General features: G+C 39.4%; 1 protein-coding gene across 6 annotated transcripts in view; it reads right to left on the bottom strand.

Annotated features, from left to right (window-relative positions):
• USP34 (ubiquitin specific peptidase 34) overlaps nt 1-22,727 on the bottom strand; it is a 249,426-nt gene that overhangs the window by 140,686 nt on the left and 86,013 nt on the right. For 5 of the 6 annotated variants that reach the window (XM_064276991.1, XM_064276988.1, XM_064276990.1 and 2 more), the window contains 10 exons: nt 21,445-21,526; nt 21,268-21,360; nt 14,756-14,881; nt 14,448-14,577; nt 12,978-13,013; nt 12,474-12,604; nt 11,542-12,185; nt 8,928-9,142; nt 6,004-6,119; nt 5,782-5,909 (listed from right to left, as the gene is read on the bottom strand). In XM_064276991.1, the coding sequence (XP_064133061.1) occupies nt 5,782-5,909; nt 6,004-6,119; nt 8,928-9,142; nt 11,542-12,185; nt 12,474-12,604; nt 12,978-13,013; nt 14,448-14,577; nt 14,756-14,881; nt 21,268-21,360; nt 21,445-21,526 (1,701 nt within the window). The remainder of the gene's footprint in view (nt 1-5,781; nt 5,910-6,003; nt 6,120-8,927; nt 9,143-11,541; nt 12,186-12,473; nt 12,605-12,977; nt 13,014-14,447; nt 14,578-14,755; nt 14,882-21,267; nt 21,361-21,444; nt 21,527-22,727) is intronic. The other variant, XM_064276992.1, reaches the window with a different exon arrangement.

Raw genomic sequence — 22,727 nt, 5'->3', positions numbered from 1 at the left:
AACCAATATTCCTTCATAGAAGAATGTACCGGAATTTTTAAATAGAGGTAAGTTAGAGTCCTAATCACAAGTGTGATTGGTATACAAGTAAGTCCCCAAAACTACCTAATTTGGGGAGTGGAAAACAAGGGATATCAGAAAACAGTGGCGAGTACTGAGTGGGAAAGTTGGAGGGAGAACTTTCTGTTTCTAAATAAAAGCCAAAGTACTTAAATCAGACCATGAAGCCCTGTGTGATCTGCCCCTACCCCTCCCACCAGCCTTAGTTTCCTTCCCATCTTCCTCACGCTATCCCCTCAAAAACACACCAAACCCATTTCTAACTCAGGGCCTTTGCTGCCACCTCTCCTGGAACCTCCTACTGGACTCCTCCGTTGCTTTCTTCAGGTTTCCTCAAGGTCAACACAGAGGCTGACCTTGACAACCTTCCATCACCCCTGAAATCTCTTTATTTCTCTTACCCTGATCACCACTCCTGAATATTTATTTAATGTATCTACCAGCAGAATGGAAACCCTGGTGGTGTAGTGATTAAGTGTTACGCCTACTTACCAAGAGGTCGGCAGTTCGAATCCGCCAAGCGCTCCTTGGAAACTCTATGGGGCAGTTCTCCTCTGTCCTACAGGGTCGCTGTGAGTCGGAATCGGCTCGACAGCACTGGGTTTGGGTTTGGTGGTTTTACCAGCTGAACATGCTCTACCAGAGCAAGGACCTGTCTAATTCACTGAAATCCCTGGCACACAGTGCACTCTGGATACATATTTGCATAAGCAATGAACCAGCAAAAACTTAAAGGCAACATTTTCAAGGAAGGAGGAAGGTAAACAGCATAAAAGACTATGTAACAGTTATCCCAGATGAGGACGGAAGAAGGTAGTGCACGATAACAAGCAGCATGGTAGCGCAATGTGAGACGGCCAACACCACACCGGTACGGCTCAAGGACCGTACAGTTAGTAGAGAACTGCAGACAGTAACTGCCTGCTATCAGTATGTGCTAAGTAAATTTTTTTTTTTTTTTAATAAAAGAATATACGCTGTTTTTTCCAACAAGTTGCACAGTAATGGTGCTGGTAAAAATGGACCACAGATCAGGGAGAATTAATTTTCGATCCTTACTTAAAATCTCTTATCAAAATTTCAGAGAGATTAGTAAATTTTCCTAAAAATTAACACACAAAAAACTAGAACTAAACTAATATTTACCTGACCTAAGTCTTTACAAGCATAAAATCACAAGGGAAATCACAAAGGAAAAAAGATACGAAAGAATCTTAAAATCAAATTTCAAAGTTATTTTTATACTGTGATTTTAGCAATCGTTTGAAAATACAGCGGAAAAAAGAAAACAGATACTGTATCTTATTCCCTTTTTGAAAAAATCATGGCAAGTCCAACAGTGTGTAATAATTTTACATTTCCTAAAAACCTTACAAAACAGGTAACTGCTCTTGCAGTCAATGGTGTTAAAGATTCAAGATTGTTTATATTTTATTTACTTCTCAAATTTTCTACAATGAACATGTTTCAATTTTATAAAATGCAGTGCAGAAGCAAGCATACTGTGCTTGATTTTAGGATACAGGAAGGCAGACATCCAGGTGAGTGGAGAATGGTGTGGTTTCATGTAAAAGAGAGGAACCAAAAACGGGAATGTGCTCAGCGGTTACACGCACACACACACCTGACCATGAGGAGAAACGAGAATGCAGCTCAGTGGTCACACACACACACCTGACCATGAGGAGAAACGAGAATGCAGCTCAGTGGTCACGCGCACACACACACACACACACACACACACCTCACCATGAGGAGAAGCGAGAATGTAGCTCAGTGGTCATAGGCACACACACTTCTCCAGAAGGAGATATGGGATCCATCTTCCCTCCCTTTTGCCCTAAGAGGAAGGCTTTTCTCCAAAATTTTCATAATAAAATGCTAAATTATCAACAAATGACTACATCTTACATGACAAAGCATTTTTAAAGAGTTTTTCCTAAGATTATCAGAAAAACTCCAACTTTTCCCCATTAAAAAAAATCAAGTATCAGAAAACATGAGATAGGTTTTATGTGTATAAATTCAAGAGTATTTTATAATAACCAAATCCAGATTCAAAGTGATTTCAAAACACAAACACTTACACATGAAATTTAAAATGGAAAATGATATAATACCCGTGAAGAATGGGGAATTACTTGATGACAATAATATCCATTTATATTTCAATTTTAAAGGAAACTTTACAAGATCAAATCTACCAACTTGTTCCAATTCAGATTATGCTGTAGAATTTCTCCTGTAACAACTATGAGTTGACTTATCAACTTTATCACCTTATTATTTTGATTGCTGGTATCTTTATAAAACTAGGTGTAAAAGGAGACTGTTATATTCAAAGTTATATTTTACAAATTTTCCTCAGAGTGCAAATTTCACATAGCAAAGCACACAACTTAAACACATATATACAACTTAGGCACAATGTGTTTAAGATAGTAAAAATCAAAACAAAACCCAAGCCCATTGCTTCGAGTCAATTCCAACTCACAGCAACCCTGTAGGACAGAATAAACTGTCCTATAGGATTTCCAAGGCTTTTTAATCTTAATGGAAGGCCCGGTGGGTCTGAATCACCAAACTTTTGGTTAGCAGCCAAGCACTCATCCACCGTGCCACCAAGGCTCCTTGTGTTTAAGATAAAAAGGTCCAATGATCCAGGGTAGCAAGATACTAACTTCAGACACAAGAAAAACACTATTAATCTAAACTGTCCTAGTTCTTCGCTTCAGTCTAAAGTGGTACTAACCTGTTATTTTTCTCAACCTAAGGAAGGACCAACTCATAGCGACCCTATAGGACAAGAACAACTGCCCCACAGTTTCCAAGGAGCGCCTGGCAGATTCAAACTGCCAACCCTTTGGTTAGCAGCCTTAGGACTTAACCACTATGCCACCAGGGTTTCATAGGGTTGCTACGAGTTGGAATCGACTCGATGGCACTGGGTAACGGTAATGGGTAAGGAAGGACCTTCTATTAACATCAGCACGCTTATGCAATGTTCCTCTCTGTGATGATGAGCTGAGGGCTGGGTCCAGAGAAGGGGTTCTTGTGTTTAAGAGCAGGGCTTCTCAGCCCCAACACTACTACAATTTGTGCCGGCTAATTCTTCGTTGTGAGGAGCTGTTCTTGGAATTGTAAATCTGGGCTCTAGCAGTATTCACCCCTGCACTACCCCCTAGTTGTGACAACCAAGAAGGTCTCCAGACATTTTCTGGGAGCAAAATGATCCCCCATGGAAAACCACTAGTTTATTGGGAAACTCAGACTACTGATGTTTAAAAATGTATTTAAACGTGAATTTTTTTTCAATTTGCGTGAAAATTTCCGGAAGCTCAGCAGCTCTACACTGGATGTCTCGCTTGTCTCCCTGGCTGAAAACTGCCACAAGGCTCCATATTGTCACACAGGACTAATGCCATTCAGAGTAAGACCAGCATGATGTAGGCACCCTCTGAGAAGTCAAGTTTAAGAGCAAAACCAACTTCAATAGTTACGTGCAATAAACCATAAAATTACCATGATTAGAGTATAAGACCAGTTGCCATCGAAACAATTCTAACTGATGATGACCCCGTGTGTGGCAGAGTAGAACTGTGCTCCACAGGGTTTTAAATGGCTCATTTTTTTAAAGCAGACTCCCAGGCCTTTGTTACAAGGTGTTGCTGGTGTTCTCAAACTTCCAACCTTTCCATTAGCAGCCGAGTGCATTTACCACTGCGACACACAGGAATTCCGATTAGGATACACAGATCGGACAAACGAAAAAATGCTTCATCTTCAAGTAATGTGGACGTGGACAAACTAAAGTTCGATAAAAACATTCCAGATTGACTATCTTCCATTTTACAGATTTTTCCCTTTGTGTCTTTCAAGTTTCCCTACTTACAGAAGAAATGTACGTTCACTGTGAGAAAAGAGTTAACACACACACACACAAAAAAAAGAAGAGAAAGTAATTCAATCCTCCCAGAAATAATCACAACTTGGTTATTACAGTCTGAATTACGGCTTGCAATGTTTTTTTTTTTTTTTTTGCTTAAACAGATGGGCCCGTGAGTATACACTTATATCATTATATAATCTTTGAAAACAGGACACTTAACGGAGGCATAGCATGTCATCTCTCACACAGTTTTGTGTTTCTCAATAAACTCTGTATACACACCAACAGTGCACAGTCCATTACTCACAGCAAACACTCTGGTGCAGCCGGCACCTGGGTCAAGAAATCAATCATCTCCAGCGTCCCAGTGGCCTCCACTGTGCCCCTTTCCAGCCACCAACCACCCAGGGACAGCACTGTCCTGAGTACTAAAGACAACATGGTTGGTCTGTTTGTGACTTTATGTAAATGGAATCACAGAGATACACTTTTTCCATCTGGCTTCTTTCATTCAACATTGTTTGTGAGCTTCATCCACATGGTTCCATGCAGTTGTAGCTCACTCACTGTCAATGCTATACAGTATTTCACTCTACAAACATTGCACAACTACCCATTCTACTACTTTACAGCATTTAGACAGCTATACACAGCATAGTTAGCTATTTTGAATAATGCTGCTATGAACACTTTTGACTGTCTTTTGGTGATCATCTGGTTGTCTTTCTGTCAGGCACGTCTAGGAGTGGACATGGTGGGCACAGGGTATGCAGAGGTACACACCAGGAGCGTAAATTGGTACAGCCACTTTAAAAAATTGTTCAGTAGTTAAAAAAGGAAAATAACATTTTATAATTAGCTGATAAGAAACCTATGTGACTAATGAAATATCCAGCCATCAAGAGCATTCTTTTCAGAGAATACGCCAAATGAGACAACCGATCCAAACCAAGGTCTACTAACGGTTGTGATTTCATGAACAAGCGAGTTTTCCACCATATTGTTCAAATTACATAACTCTTTAAAGAAAAAAAAAGGCAGAAAATATTGCTTGTGCTTTGTCTAACTCGATTTGCGAAAAAAATAACGTGAAACCCTTAAATATTCAATAAAATTAGACACTGATAGCAGGCCTGGCCAGACGTAAGCTGAAAACATTATGCTGTGTTAATAACTGAACCGCGAACATACACACCAGAAGCACATGTTCACTACGCCAGAGAACGGAATGTTATCAAAGCAGTGCGGCTCAATGGAAATGTGAAGCTGTGTTATCAGCAGACTACGGAAAATCACGGAACTTACAGTAGTCACCTGAGCCCCGGTGAAAAGAACACAGTAAGTGTGAGGTGCAGTCAAGCTGGAGAAGAGACACTAACCTAATTCTTTACCCACCGAAGAAGCCAAGACACAGAAGATTTGCCCAGATGGAAGACCGACGCCATGATCAAAATGTTTATAACATCTCAGCTTAAGTTTAACTTCACCATCATACTTAGCTTCCTGTATATGTAACAGGACACAGTTCAAGAACATTTACCTGTAATTTGGCAACACAGTAACCACCACTACGTTCTCAGTGTCAACAGAGTATATTATTCCTTTGTTTCTGTTTGAGGGAATCTAACCAACAGTGCTGAAGATTGCAAGACCGAGTAATGAAAGTATGAACCGCGTGAAGGAAGTCCCTGAACCTAATATAAAAACCAGAATGTCTAAAAAATAGATTGATAATGGTACATTACATGCCATGAAACTGACAGGATCCAGTCAGTAAGAACACACGGAAGAACGCTGACTATGGCATGAAGAATTTTTAAATTCCTATTTACCTGTTGTTTCCTAAATTTTCAAGGCAACCTTCAATGAATCTCATTCGAATCTGTCTATCCGTAAACCAACATACTAAGGAGCAAAGAAGTTTCTCTGCCTCATTTATTAATCCTTCAGAAAGATTAACCTACAAAAAAGACACATACACAAAAAAGTTACTGTTTATCCTGATTGCGTTTTGCTGTAATTATGTAGTCTTTTGGTTCTATTAAATAACTTACTGCATTATCATCTTGAACTATATCCCACAACAAGGTGTTTCCTTTCTTGCAGACGTTATCCAAATTGATGTCTGTCACAGCAGTACTGCTGAACTGATGCTTGTGAACTGCAGGTCCTGCAGGATAGAGGAGCGCAGCTGTGAAATGAACTGTGTTGTTCACAAAGTTAACAAAACACAAATAGCACTAAGACTCTTAGAAATCACAGAATAAACACAACACATCAGAACAATGCTTGCTTTATGAATGGCAAAAAACAGTATTGCTCAGAGTTAGGTAGGACTGAACGGAAATATGTATTCTTTTCACAGTCTCTTCACTATTCATGATAAATACAATCATTTCATGTTTCTCACATGTCAAGAGAACTACATACAAATACTTGCAACCTAAATTGAGCATAAAGAATACAATTTATTTGAAATAATATTTAACGGAAGAGTTTTCCTCTAGATGATCTTCTGAATAGTCTCTTACAATCCCTACATTAAAACAAAACAAACAGTTATTTTTATTGGACGTGATTTACCCAAAATACTCAATTCAAAGATTTCCCTGTAATAACTCAGACTTTTTGAGTGCTAGGCTAAATACTGTCACTACTTCCATTATATTAACTCAAAATGCTGTACTGTTTTATTGTAACAACTTCACCATGAAATTTACCTACTGAATTGTCACATACAACGATGTGAAGTTCAGAGTTGTGCAGCTATCACACAACCGAGGAAAAGAACATCTTCATCCCTCCAAGTGGTTCCTTGTGCCTACTTACAGTTAGTCCCCAGTTACACTCCCCAGCCCTAGCCGTTTTGTCTCCACAAATTTGCCTTTTCTAGAAATTTCAAGTAAACGGAATCACACAATACGCAGTCTCTTATGTGTGGCTCCTTCAACTCAGCATGTTTTCTGAGGTTCATACAAGTTGGAGTTGATATCAGTAGTGTGTTCCTTTTACTTACAGAGTAATATTTCATTATATGCAAATACCGTGTTCATTTACATACTCACCACCTGAAGAACATCTGGGTGGTTCCCAGTTTTTAGCTATTGTGAACAATGCTGCTAGAAGCATTCGTGTAACAAGTCTTTGTAGGGATGTACGCTTTCCCTTCTCCTGGGTAAACACCTAGGAGTGGAATGGCTGAGTCACATGGTAAGTGTATGTTTAACATTGTACGAAATTGCCAAATTGTTTTCCAAATGGTTGTACCATTTTACACCCTCACCAGCAGGATATGAGTATACCAGCTGCAGTTCTTCCATATCCTCCAACACTTGGTATGGTCACTCTCTTTAATTTCAGACATCCTAACTAGTGCATAGTGTAAGATCATAGCAGTTTTAATCTGCATTTCCCTAATGACTAATAGCACAGGGCACCTTTTCATGTGCTTATTAGCCATTCATGTATCTTCTTTGGTGAAATAAATCATTTGTCATTTTTTAACTAGGTTGTCTGGCTTACTATTAGGTTGTGAAAGTTCTTATATACTCTGAATACAGGCCCTTTATAAGATACATGAATTGCAAATATTTACTGTCTGCGGCTTATCTTTTCTCCTTTTGGTTTCCTTTTTAAATTTTAGTGAAGCATACTGTAAATAATCAACATAGAGAACACTTCTATCACCCCAAAACGACCCTCGACCATCAGGCCCCGCCCCAGGCGAGTACTGCTAAGGTTCCGATCATTACAGACCATGTCTGCCTGCTGCAGAACCTCATCCACGCAGAGTCAAGCGGTACGTGCTCTTCTGTTTCTAGCGGCTTCTCCTCAGGATGACGTTTCATCCATGGTGTCACATGGGCCACCTGTACTTCCCTTTTTATTAATGAGTAGCATTCCACTATGTAAATATACCATAATTTATCGCTCAGTTATTTCGAGTTTGAGGTTATTATGAATAAACTAGATATGAACATTTGTGTACAGATCTTGTTATCAACATGTTTTTACTTCTCTTGGGTCAATACCTGGGACAGGAACTGCGGGGTCATGTAGTAGGTATAGGAGCCCTGGGGGCACAGTGGTTACCAGCTTGGCTGCTAATCAAAAGGTCGGCAGTTCGAATCCACCAGCCTCTCCCTAGAAACTCTGTGGGGCAGTGCTACTCTGTCCCATAGGGTCGCTGTGAGTCAGAATTCACTCTATGGCAACAGGTTGATTTTTTTGTTTGTTGTTTGTTTTAACACACCAAAACCCACTGTCTAGGCTGGCAAGTGCCAATGGTACCTAACCAAGCAAGAGGCTGGATACAGGCTTTTCAACCACCTACTTACTCTAAAACTGTGTTCTTTTTTAATTTTTCTCCCTTTCCACCTTAATCACCTACTGCTCTTCAACCTCTTCTGTCCTCTATTCTTCTAAGTCTGGTCATGTCCTCTCAGTTTTTACAGATTAGAATGACTAACCAATCATTTTTAGAAGATCTTTCATTGCCCCAGACGAAAGAAACCCTGTGCCCTTCAGCAGTCACCCTCCCCATTTCCCTCCTAAACATCCCCAGACACGGGGAACCACTACCTACTTCCTGTCTCTCTAGACTTGTCTAAACATTTCACATCAGTGGTCTTTTGTAATGCTCTATTACGTTCAGGTCGTAAGATTTCTGAGTATAAAATCGAACACAGCCACACACTCTCTAAAATATAAACCTGTAATTTTCTTACATATTATTGTTATACATTTTCTTTCCTAGTGAAACACCTGCTCTTGATGGGAACTGCATGCAGCCTTCACTTATATTCAAAATGGAAATATTTATAATTCCATTGCCTTGGAAAGAAAACTACCAAACGAAAGCAGTTTGGGCAAAACTATTTAAGTTTTCATAACATTAGCTGTGAATTCCCTTTAACAAAGTAATATAAATTACTTCTGTTTTGAAGAAACATATATTTACCTCACCAGAGAACCTTACCTTGACTAAGATGTTCATGATAAATAGATGCTAAATTGGGAAGATGCTGTTGGAGATGAGACGTTAGCTCTGCGTGTGAATTAATCTGAACCAGCTCCTCCTCACATCCGGACTCCTCGCCGTCAAAATCAGCCATGTTCTTTTCGGATTTTGCGCTGACCTGGGAGCTGCTGCAGCTGACGTCATCTGCACTTAGCATGTCATCAACCATGTGCCTGTAACACAGCAATGAGTACAAGGTAATAATTTCAAATTTAAACTCACTTTGTGAAATCATAAAAAAAGAAATCCTTTTCTTAAAACATTGGTGCAAGTAACCACACACTCGAGCAAAGCTACATCTGTTTTAACAATACGGAATACTGACAGCTTTACACGTACTGAAAGACCAGTGTCAGAACTATTTATTAATTTTACAATATACACATCTCTCATCGGGCCCATTAGCACATCTCACTAAAATAACCTCAAAGGGAATAATTTAGGCAAGATCAGTAATATTTACCGTTAAATGTAATTTCATAAATTCAAAATCACACTGTGAACTAGGAGGAAGAAGAGAGGTACTAAACACATTATTAGGCCACCTGACTGGGATGTTCCATGAAACCATGACCCTATACCTCCAAACCAGGGAACCAAATCCCATGAGGTTTCTGCTTGTACAGAAGCAGCCTCAACAGCTACTCCTTTTTTTTTTTTTTTTCATCGTTGTAAATATATACATCACACAACTTCTGCCAGTTCAGCTTTTTACAGGTGTACAGCTCACTGACAGCAATTATAATTACTGGCTGTGCAACCCTACCCTTAATCAATGAGATTTTTCCATCACCGTAACCCCGCTTTTCCCCCGCCCCCCTAACCCTGGTAACCACTAATAAATGTTGGTCTCAAAAAAAAAAAAAAAAAACACTGTGAAGCTGTAATATTTGTTTGCATTTAGCCATGTAACCGCAGATTCAAATGAAACCGTTACCAGGAAAATATTTCTATTTAAGGTTTCGATCTAAAGCTAGTTAGTAGGAATGAGGACTTTCAACTTAATAAACATGTATTAAGCACATATTTCTAAAACATACTGTGCTGCGTGCTATAAAGGGTGGGAAGATGGAAAGACGAACAACAACACAGAGAAGGAAAGTTCGGGGTCGGTTTAGAGATTCACAGGTGGTTCTGCGGCACTGGAGATCACGGAAGAAGGTAAGGCGTAAAAGTGAAAATTAAACCATCGGTCTTGTGCGGTACAGAGTGGGTGTGAGGCTTTAGGACTAAAAGAGATTTACGAGGTGCCAAAAGGAATGTATTCCACCTGAGTTTTGTAAATGAATTTTTTTGTCTTCAGTATTAGCTATGCGGGGAGAGCTTTGAGAATATGTATCTCCAAAGTCAAACAAGTTTAACTTGTCGATCTCGATCAGGGACGACTCTGGCTCCCAGGGACATTCAGTAACATCTGGGAACATTTTTGGATGCTGCAACTAGGGATGCTGCTAAACATCCTGTAATGCCCAGGGCAGCATTCACATTGCTGTGAGTTCACAACAAAGAACTGTAGTCCCGAAATGTCAGTAGTACCCAGGTGGGAAAACCTTGCCTTAAACTCTCCTGTGTTAGTAATACAAATAAAAAAAAGGGCAACGGAAGTAAAGAGGTAACATACAAATATGTACTTCCTCCAATCGACCAAACTGAATTCTAGAACACCTGGCAAAATGCCAAGTCCAAAAAAAAAACTCATCACAATAAACCATATATTCATATTTTACGGTCAACTCATTTAATACTACTTGTAATAACAATAATAATAAATAGTAGTCAACATTTATTGAGCAATTATGTGCCAATCACATTAGCCCATGAAATCCTCAAAATAAACCCATGAGAGTTACCATTATTCCCATTTTACAGATGAGAAAATTGAAAGAAAAACGAAGTAGTTTACCCTACATTATACACTCGTAAGTGGCAGAGTCACTTACTGCTGGATACCATGAGTATATTTCACAATTATCAAAATATTTTACTGTTGTTGTTGTTGTTAGGTGCAGTCGAGTATTATCCTTACTTAATATCCTAAGATTAGGAGATAACAAAATTTCCATTTTCAAGATCACATTTTAATGGATGTTTCCACAAGTAATCTTTTATCTGCTTTTAAGTATTATTACAAGGAACTGAAGATCAAAATGTGTGCTGTTCAAATTGGCAGCCACTAGTTGCATGTAACCACTGCACACGTCAAAGAGGCTAGTCCAGACCGAGGAGTGCTGTGGGTAGTACAAAACACACACTGGATATTGAAGACGGAGTACAAAAAAAAAAAGTAAAATAACCCATTAATAATTTTTATGTTGATTACATGTAGACATGATATTTTAGATATACTGATTTAAATAAAACATTAAAATTAATTTCACCCCTTGCATTTTGCTTTTTTAGACGTAGCCAACATAAAATTTATAACTGTGTATTTGTGGCTTGCGTTTATGATTCACCTTGTATTGCTACTGGACAGTACCGATCTGCAACAACACGTCACTGAACACATACGGGCTGGAACTGCCTCCCTGTAGGAAACGAAAGCTGAACAGTTATTGTTAAGCAGACTTACCCATCGTGGTGATGGTGGTGGTGGTGGTGGTGGTGGTGGTGATGGTGGTGGTGGTGGTGGTGGTGGTGGTGGTGCTGGGGACCAATAAACTGCCGACAGTTAAATAATTCGTTCCCAATAGTCTCCCCAAGGAAGTCCCCGGTTCGTGCGATACACGAGTCCTGAGAACCTGGTGCTATGTGAGCAGCACTCATCTCCCCTGAAATATCATGTTCTGCATCTTCAGGGTGTGAACAGGCGTCCAGCATTCGGATTCGATTATCTACCGACGGCATGGACTCGGTGTTAAAAACCAGGTCCGTTCCAGCGCCGCTGCTTGTCCCATTCCTCTCCGGTGGGCCTTGGGACTCTCCCAGGCAAACTGCTGCCTGACTTTCTAACTTTCTTTTGCGAAGGTCTGTACCACAACTGCTCTGGGGAGGGTTATGGCCGCGATCGTCATCTTCATCCTCCTCTTTAAGGGCCTCGATATCTGCAATGTCCTCTGACTGCACCGCACTGCCGGGGCTTCCAGCAGACTGGCTCGCACGGCTGGAGTTCACCTCGTTGCTGGACCCGTCGCTGCGCCCACTACTGCTACCAGGGCCGCTGCTTCCGTCTTCACCACTGTTAGGAGTTTCATCAGAACTTCCCTGCATGGATTCCTGTATTGAGAAACAGATTCCAGCAAGTACTTAAACGAGAGATAAAAAGTAACTAACACATCAACACACTGTGCTTTTTTTAAAGGCTGCCATGGTCTTGTCAAATTCCTCTGAACCACATGAAATGGAAAATTCAAATAAAAGTAAAGGACCTCAAAAATACTACTTAAATGTGCTGTTGGGAGGAGAGGAAAAGCCTCGACATACATTATGTTTATATTCCCAGTTCAAACGAGGAACGTGGCAGAGACCCACAAATCCCTTCCAACAGGGGAACGCGTTCCATACCTCTGTGTCTGAAAGTCGCTGCTGTACATGCGTGGTTCTGTTAAGAAGCTGTTCATCCATTTCTATGTCACTGCCTCCACTCTGATGGGTGTCACTGTTGTCACTGCTTTGAGGACTCGCTGCAGGAGACCCTACATAAAAAAGAGTTTCTGGTTTTACTTCCAATTTGTGCTAACATGGATCTGAGACACTACCCTTGATTCCTTGAACTATATATATGCCAACACTTTATACTAGTAGCCAAGATACACTCTGGAAATATGTTAACGTTTGCCAATCATTTCTAAAGAGGATGGACATGATTTCAATAACACGTCAAGAAAAATAATGATTTTATGCAAAATGGGTAAGATGGTTAACTAGTTCAGAATTTACAGATCCTTCTGAAAATCCACTTTATGACTCTGGTAAAGGTACACTATTACATAAAATGGATGAACTCTAGAAGATCAACAAAACGAAGCGACAAGTCATGGTGCCATGCATTTCTAAGGCTCGACTTACAAGGAGACGGAGCTGCTCTTCTGAGCTCTTCTTCCTCTGAAGGAAAAGGAAAAACAGGAGGGAAACATTCTAAGTGACTGAGCTTCTCTGGGACGCCATGTTAGCTGTTCACACAACACAACCAACACATACAGGTGGAGGGAAACATTCTAAGTGACTGAGCTTCCCTGGGACAGCATGCCAGCTGTTCACACGACACAACCAACAGGCTTGGGTAGAGGGAAACATTCTAAGTGACTGAGCTTTTCTGGGACAGCATGTCAGCTGTTCACATGACACAACCAACACATACAGGTGGAGGGAAATATTCTAAGTGACTGAGCTTCTCTGGGACAGCACGTCGGCTGTTCACACGACCCAACCAACACATACAGGTGGAGGGAAACATTCTAAGTGACTGAGCCTCTCTGGGACAGCACGTCAGCTGTTCACACGACACAACCAACATGTACAGGTGGTGGGAAACACTCTAAGTGACTGAGCTTCTCTGGGACAGCACGTCAGCTGTTCACACGACACAACCAACACATACAGGTGGAGGGAAACAGTCTAAGTGACTGAGCTTCTCTGGGTCAGCACGTCGTCAGCTGTTCACACGACACAACCAACACATACAGGTGGAGGGAAACAGTCTAAGTGACTGAGCTTCTCTGGGTCAGCACGTCAGCTGTTCACACGACACAATCAACAGACGCAAGTGGAGGGAAACATTCTAAGTGACTGAGCTTCTCTGGGACAGCACGTCAGCTGTTCACACGACACAACCAACAGACATGGGTGGAGGGAAACATTCTAAGTAACTGAGCTTCTCTGGGACACCGTGTCAGCTGTTCACACGACACAACCAACAGATATGGGTGGGGAGACCTGCAATAATCTAAGTTTCCACCGCCTGCAGAGCTGTTTTGGGTGCCTGCACAGAAAAGCCTAAGAAAAGAGCAGTATATGATGTCAGGAGAGAAAACCTGGGGTAAAAGCAGGTAAAGTTTTTGAAAGCTATACATGTAAAAGATATGCCCTAAGCAGGTGACATGGCAGAAAACTGTGAAACAGAAAACAGAATCGCATCATTACGTTCTGCTCTTAAAATAATTCCTAAAGCAAAACTTTTTTTAGAAAACTGTGAAACAGACAACAGAGAATTTTATCACTATGTTCTGCTCTTAAAATAATTTCTAAAGCAAAACTTTATTTCTTTTCTACGAAAGCTCCAAATTTTTATGATACAACTTTTTTCTTTCTTTTTTTTTTTTAAGAAAAGAACTCTAAACTTTATTACTGTTCTTTATTTGAAGGGTAAGTCGAACACATTAATTCTAGTATTTTAGCCCTTTCACATACATTCTGGCTCCCATCCCAAACTTATTTTAAAATTAAGGGTGAACTGGAACTACTTAATAGAAAATACTTCAAATTTAAGATTAATTAATTTTGGAAAACTTACTTCGGAATGCGTTATACTTCACTAACCTTTCTTGCTCCCAATGGGAAGACTGGTATTTAACAAGGATGCGAAAGAGCTCTGTTTGGAGAGCTGGGCCTTAACTGCTAAGGTGTTATTCCACAATGCCTTAATCAGCATGGATGCCAAGTACAGCGTCTTAGAGAAGGAAACACAGAAGGTGAAATGAGAGGCTTTCAGGCAACAGCATTCACAAAGGTAATCTCGCCTTGACCTAGTTACAATGCCAACAATAATAAACTGCAATTTAAATTATCTGAATCACAGAGAAATTTTCACTTTACAAAAAACTACCGTTATGTTTTGAAGGCATTACCTGTTCGGTATGAACACTTGGCTCAAGAGCTGAGACCAGATTAAGGAGATGTCTAAGTGGTACAGGGTCCAAATTCTTGATGAGTGAAGGAAACAAGTCATGTATATACCGACTACAGTGTTTCAACTAGAAAATAAAACCAGAGGGCACAGTCAGAAATAATTGCCAAACATCAATAAACTAGCTGGTATTTTTAAAAGTTATTTTTTAATAAAGCCAAGAAGCTGGCCATTACACCGCTGTCTGTAACATGTTGATAAAATGCTGATCACCACCTACCACAGATGATACTACACTAGACAGCAAACGTAAAATTCCACTTAAACACATCGTTATCGTAAACATTTATCTTAACCAAATAAGCCACAAGTTTAATTTTCTAACTACAAAAAGGAAGCCCGCAAGGAATACAGCTTCCAGAATCCCCATGTGAAGAGGATTCCAATTAAATGTATATAAAAATAAGCTAAATAGTAAATAAAAAGGTAGGCATTTACAAATAAAGAAGTTACAATGAAGAGAACACTGAGTAAAATATTTTAAGTGTACTCTACTTCTCATATTAAATGTTTATAAAGTATTTATCTAGCACTTCTATTTTACTAGTGTACAGAGCAGAAATCCCCTCATCATACTGATCTATACATTAACAAACCAAGGAAAGGCTCCTACAATTTAATAAACATAAATACGTAAATGCATGAGAAAAATGCATATTTACAGAGATACGACTACTGGACATTACAACGTCATGTAAAATAAATGTGAATTTTACAGTTATAAGGAAACCCTGGTGGCGTAGTGGTTAAGTGCTACAGCTGCCAACCAAAAGGTCAGCAGTTCAAATCCTCCAGGTGCTCCTTGGAAACTCTATGGGGCAGTTCTACTCTGTCCTGTAGGGTTGCTATGAGTCAGAATTGACTCGACGGCACCGGGTTTGGTTTGGTTTTACAGTTATAAAGCTACTGTGTGCTAAATCAAGATAAAGTAGCCCATGTAAGACTAGGTCACAATTCCCAATTTGGGAGCTTTCAATGGTAAAAGCTGGGATTATCCCAGTTATTTTTAATACTTTAAAAAGTCTGTAAGAAAATGCAAATTTTTCTACTCCAAACACTGATTTTTATATTTTTCATACTTAAAACATGTCAACTCTCTTCCGCTGTCTTCCCCATCAAGATACACACAACCTAGCTCTGAAACAGGAGGTGAAATAAAATAATACTGAAGGAATTCTCCTAGATTGCTCTGACTTCTTATAAACGATACTATTTACTCCAATAGAAACCCTGGTGGTGCAGTGGTTAAAAGCTACAGCAGCTAAACAAAAGGGCGACAGTTCGAATCCAACAGCTGCTCCCTGGAAACCCTGTGGGGCAGTTCTGCGCTGTCCCATAGGGTCATTATGAGTCTGAACTGACTCAAGGGCAATGGGTTTGGTTTTTTGGTTTATCTACTCCAACACCACTCTTTAATTCAACACTGCTAACTGCCCTCTAACAATTTTAGTACTTCAAAACTACAAACATCATTTGATTTTAAAGTGAAGTGAGTCATCAAATTACAAGTTAACTCCTTTTATAGGTCTTCTCTAAGAGTGTTAATTTTAATATAGTATTAATTAATATTGTAAATGGAGCCCTGGTGGCACAGTAGCTAAGAGCTATGGCTGCAACCAAAAGGCTGGCAGTTCAAATCCACCAGCCGCTCCTTGGAAACCCTACAGTGCAGTTATCTCTAAGAATAACTTTAATATAGTATTAAATAATTTTACAATTAGGCTACATAATGCCATTTATAAACTTGCTTTTTGACAAATTACTATTAGAATATACTTTGCCTATTAAAATGTGATAAAAAAGAAACTGAGTACATGAATAAATTACTGACTTGTCGATTTAATCATTTAAGAAAACAGGATTCCTAGAGTAGGTTTAATTTTGATAATAAATGACTTTGTTCATTATCTTTAAGTGACAAGACCCTTAAGAGAAAACAACGAAATTCTGTAACTGAAATAAAAAATGTTGGGTATTATGAAAGCAAACTGAAGAAGTACTAGGGTTGCATGGCTCCAGTTCCAGGTGAAGATGGCAGTGAGGCTGGTTTCACAGAATCTCCTTCACTACTTAGGAAGAAGAGAAGACAGGAGAGGAGAAGAGAGGGAGGGGAAAGGAGAGGAGGAGAGGGGAGAAGAGAGAGCAAAGGAAACCAAGTGAGAGGAGAAAAAAATACATATGTACTTTAAAAGCTATCAAACGAAAAACTCAGTAAAAGTAAAAATAAAAACCTCATGACATTAACGAACTCTTGAAAAAACTACATGAGAGAAAAACCTAGCTGATAAAAGATGGTGGGTTATATATCTTGGTAAAAGATTGGAGACAGAAACAGTTATTTGTCCGAAAATAATGAACTACTAGGAGATCTGGTGGCTTAATGGTTAAGCGTTTGGCTACTAACCAGAAGTTCAGTGGTTCAAGCCCACCAGCTGCTCCGCAGGAGAAAAGACCTGGAGATCTGCTTCCATAAAGATGACAGCTTAGCGAAGCCTATGGGGCAGCTCTACTCTGTCCTGTAGGGTGGCTCTGAGTCAGAACTGACTCCACGGCACCCAGCAACAACGGACTACTATATGATGTCTACAACAAAGTTCCGAAGGGAAACAAAAGTAGTTCAAGTACCTTTATTCAGTCAGTTCTTGAAACATGAAGAAAAAAGACATTCCTAAATATGCAGAAACTCATAACATCCATAAGTCTGTCTTCAGGGAGAAGAGAAAGGCTATTCTGTGAAACTCACAAGAAAAATAAATACAAATGACTTAGGAATGAGGAAAAGGGGAACAAGAATGCCAGGAATGAGAGAAAAAGGGTTTGTGGCAAGTCCTACACTTAAACACAGGATCAATACTAAACCACTGTAGGGATTATGTTTATTGCACAGAATTTAAATTCGATAAAGTACAACTAACATAAATAATAAAAATTAGGCGGTGGAAATGGAAAGGTGGGTGAAATTGGCTGATTTTCTCCTTTTCCACAGAAGAAAATCAATCATTACTTGTATTTAAGTAAAAAAAGATGCAACCATTGTCACAAAACAACTTCTTTATCAATTTCTGAATGAGAAACTAATTTGTGCTGTAAATTTTCACCTAAAACCCAATAAACCTAAAAAAATTAAAAGAAACAAATCCACAAAAACAATGAGAGTCACCAACAGGTTTGATGTGAGGTTTGAACAAATTTTTAAATGACTGAAATGAATGAGAATACCTTTAAAAATGCCAACAGGAAGAGAAAGCTGTGAAGGAGCTACAGAGGAGATGGAAGACACTCTTCCCAATTTAAGTGGGGAAGGTTCTGGGTTCAGAGCAGCAGATTTGAGGAACACCAACAGAGAGGCATGGAGAAGAAAACAGCAGATTTAAATGAAGTTTTCTATACTTAATGACCGCACCTGCTGGCCATCCATCAACCAGAAAAATACAAGCAGCCAACATACTACTACCTACAGAAGAGGGCTCTTCCCTGGGGGGTGGGGTGGGGAATCCTATAAAGCTATGGCTTTTAAGTCTATGTATTGGCATCTCTTTCATTCTCTCATTTAGAAGATCTATACACTGAACGCCTGGTGAGACTAAAGAATAGAATACAATTGTAATGCTTCTATCCTGCCCCAGAAAAATTGTCAGTCAAAAGTCTAATGGGAAGTATTTTTTAACACCCAAGAATATCTACATCAGTTACCTATCACCTCCCTTCAACACGAATGGCCATCAAAGCCGTATGAAGAGACTCAAAAACACACACGCAAAGAAATTCAGCCTTCAATATGTCAGAGAGAAAGAACTAATCATTCATGCTGACAAGTCCTAAAAAAGCAGAAAGCCACTGGATTCAAATCGTAAAATGTAAGATGTAGAAAAAAATGGAGAGCGGTAGCCAGATTATAAGTGAAGGACAGTCGTAACTTCACAGGCTAACACGCTAACAGTATGCAACGTCTCGTAAGGTAGTAATCTAAATATGTGTCCAAGTACACACAGAAGCTAGTAACTGCAAGAGTGTCTATCGGTGTTTCTAAAATTAGGGATCACTAACCCCTGGGAAAGAAGCCCTAGTAGTGCAATGGTTAAGCGTTCTTCCGCTAACACAAGGACAGGCAGTTCAAATCCACCCAGAGGCTCAGCAGGAGGAAGACCTGGAGTCTGCTTCTGTAAAGATCACAGCCAGGAAAACCTGAGGGGCAGCTGGTTTCACGCTGTATCCTGGGTGGCCAGGAGTCAAAACCGGCTTGCCAGCACCTGACAAAAGCCAACAACTCTGAACGAAATAAAAACTATAAATCTCTTCCCCATATAAAAATTTATATACTGTACATCTGAATCAGATATTTAAGCTCCCTTATAACTACTTTTTTAGTTTATAACTTTTTATTTTTTTAACTACTAGGGAATTTGGCTTCTGTCCATTCATACATGAAAATCTATCCAAAAAAAAGCTATTAGCTCCATCTTAAACTATAACCATTATCTCAAAAAAAAAAAAGACCCGTTGCCGTTGAGTCTATTCTGACTCATAGCGAACCTAGAGGACAGAGTAAAACTGCCCCGTAGGGTTTCCAAGGATTGGCTGGTGGGTTCCAATTGCCAACCTTTTGGTTAGCAGCCAAATTCTTAACCGCTGTGCCGCCAGAGCTCCATGATCCCAATAAGCTACATAAATTTATGCAAAACTCCTTCAAATTTGGAAAGCATTTAATGAGAAATTGCAAAAGAGTGAAAGATTTGTGAAGTTTATTATTTAAAGTCTTATCATAGCAAGATATCACAGTGGAAGGCTAGGGAAAGGATGGGCATGGCTATATGCCAATAAAGCTTCTTTGACAAAAACAGGCAGCCAGTGTGTGGGCCAGGGTCTACCAGCCTCTGGGACTGGCCATGATTAGACATACCAGTGGGTCAGTCTAGAAGTCCAGATATTGACCTAATCAAGGTAAGAGTGGTATCTCAAATCACCAAGGAAAAGAAGTTACTGAACAAATGGAATTAAAACAATTAAAAAAAAAAAAAATTAGGTAACAACAATAAAAAAAAAGCTAGATCCATATATGACACCTAAAACGAAGATAAACTCCAGATGGATCAAAGATTACAATATAAAATATAAAACTGAAAACATATAGGAAAAAATTAAAGGGGAATTCTCATAATCTTGGAGTAAAGAAGGCTATTTCAAACCATGACACCAAATCCACAAGCCATAAAAAATTATTTATAAGTTCAACCACAAATTTTCAGCTGCATAGCAAAAAACCTCCTTAAGGAAAGCAAGACACCACATCGGACCAGAATACAGTCACAACTCATTACAGACCAAAGGCCAATCTTACTGATAAAGAGCTCTCAGAAATTAGAAGCAAACAACCCGATCAATAAAAAGCAGAGAATATGAATAAACATTCCCAAGAAATACAAAATTGGCTCTCAAACACAAGATTTACAACCTCATTCATAATAAAAGAAATGCAAATTAAAAATACCAATGGCATCACTTTTCTCCCATCAGATTAGCAAAGATCAACATGTGTGTGTAACAATACATCATACTGAGGAGGCTATCAGAAAAACGGCACTGTCACACCAACATCTACCACAAATAAACCACACATATACTTTAGCACAACAATTCTAATTGCAAGTAGGAATTTGCCCACATAATAATAATGCATGCGGGTGAAATGACTATGTTTGAAGTAACTTACTGTAGCCTTCTTTATTAACAGAAAAAATTAGGGTCAAATTATGGTACATACATGAAATATTATACAGTCTTAAAAAAATAAAGTGCTTTACATATTGCTATGAAATAATGAAATAATCTCTAGGATAAATTATTAAGTGAAAAAAGTCAAGTCTGACTGGTATGCTACACTTTTGGAAAAGAGGAAGAAAAGGAAAAAAAAATGTACACAGTTAGCTATTCATGCAGAAAATCTGATTCACTTGAGAGGGTAAGAGCTGCATACCTGAAAGAGAGAAAAATGTGTAATGTTAACTCTTATAATGTCTTTTTTGGAATTTGAACCACGTGGATATACGTCTGTTCAAAAAGAATCTTGAAGCAAAACACAGTACAACAGAAAAGAAACATACCAAAACAACATTCAGGATAGAAGAGTGGACTGCATAAATAAGAACTACAGGAAAATGTCTATTAAACCAAGGTTTTGTGAAGAACCTCCACTGACTGAAGAAATGGAACTGGAACAATTAGGTAACAACAACAACAAAAAACCATCTACCTACAGGTGGATTTCCTTCAAGACTACCAATAACATATGAAGACACGGACGCTGAAGCCGTACTTCACAGGCTTTGTTCCCAGTTTATCCATGCCTGGTGTCATCTACGAAATGGAAATGAGGACAGAACTTACCTGACAGGGGAGGAAAAGTATTTACAACACCTCATCAGGAGGCTCAACAAATGTGTGCTCTAGTATTACCTGTGCCGCGGCCCAAATGCAGTCAATATGCTGAGTACTCAGCCGCCCTTCCGCTGCCAAAAAATTCAAAATCACCTGGCACTGTTTGATAATCTGGAAAAGAAGAACTTACTACAGTTAATCTTTTAAAATATTCTTCTCTCTTAACAGAGCAGAGAAGCCACGTAATCGACAAACCTCAATATGTAAATTTGGTCCAAATATATGCTCCACCACATTGTTGCTAATAAGCCAGTCTGCAAGTTCTTTTGCAATGGACCTAAAGTCAAAGAATAAGAACAGTTACTACATTAAAGAAAGAAAGGAGGAGCAGGATGGTTCCGATCTTCAAACTGTTACTACTATCCTTTCCCACGTGTAAAAGGCAGACTCAGCTGAAAGCCCAAACTTGTTCACCAAAAGAAGTGATTATGTAAAATTAACTGTTTAGAGTATTATAAATCATAACTAAAATGAAATATAAGAATTCTAATATTCCATTATAAAATAAGCAAAAAACAACTCAAAACTAAGGATAACTAACAATGTCAACCAGGTACACAGATGACAACAGCAAGAAGAAAACCTACTGAGCGACACATTTTCCTAGTCAAGGACTTTGCCTTCCCTCAGGAAAGATTTCCCAATATGCCCCTATGGTGAGATAACACCAGGAAAGGAGGTTACCAAGAGAATAAAAAAGCAAAGAAATCATACCAAAACCAAACCGCAAGTCTCCTGCCTGATACTAAAAAGATTCCACTAAGGTGACCTTCAAGGTGCCGACTGGCTATGCAGAGCCACTTACTTACATTTACCAACATCTCATCCTTCGTCTTTCTGAATACAAACTTTTTACTTTAGAACAGCACTGGCTGGAGCCCCTGGGTGGTGCAAACAATTAACGTGCTCAGTTGCTACCTGAAAGGTTGGAGGTTTGACTCTACCCAGACACACCTCAGGAGAAAGGGCTGGTGAGCCACTTCCCAAAAACCAGCCGCTGAAAACCCTACGGAGCACACTTCTACTCTGACACCCTGTCACCATGAGTGGGAGGTGACTCGATGGCAACTGGTTTTGGTTTTTAGATAGATTATCCTTCATTTTTAAATAAGACCTTTTAGAATAATAACTCATCGGCGTAAAAATTAACCTACACTGTTAAGTCTAATCATAAGGTCCTGTGGGTTTTTCAGCGAGCTGTTTTGTTTTCAGAGCACTGAGGTACAGGACGCAGAGTAAACTGAACGTACTTACACGATTTGTTGAGTCTAAGGCTGAGTGTGTATCTGTGACTCCATCACCCCCAGCAAGATAATGAACACAGACATGACCCACAAAAGTTTACTTGTGGCACCTGGTAACCCATCCTCTCCCGTCACCCACATCCCATTCCCCAGGCAACCACTCAGCTGCTGTCACTATGGATTACAGTGGTTATAATTAGTGTAATCGCGATTACGCGTTACATACAGATTGAT

This window comes from Loxodonta africana, chromosome 26 (assembly GCF_030014295.1).
Source record: "Loxodonta africana isolate mLoxAfr1 chromosome 26, mLoxAfr1.hap2, whole genome shotgun sequence".
In the NCBI taxonomy this organism is placed as follows: domain Eukaryota; kingdom Metazoa; phylum Chordata; class Mammalia; order Proboscidea; family Elephantidae; genus Loxodonta; species Loxodonta africana.
This window is presented reverse-complemented; position numbering and strand designations above follow the sequence as displayed.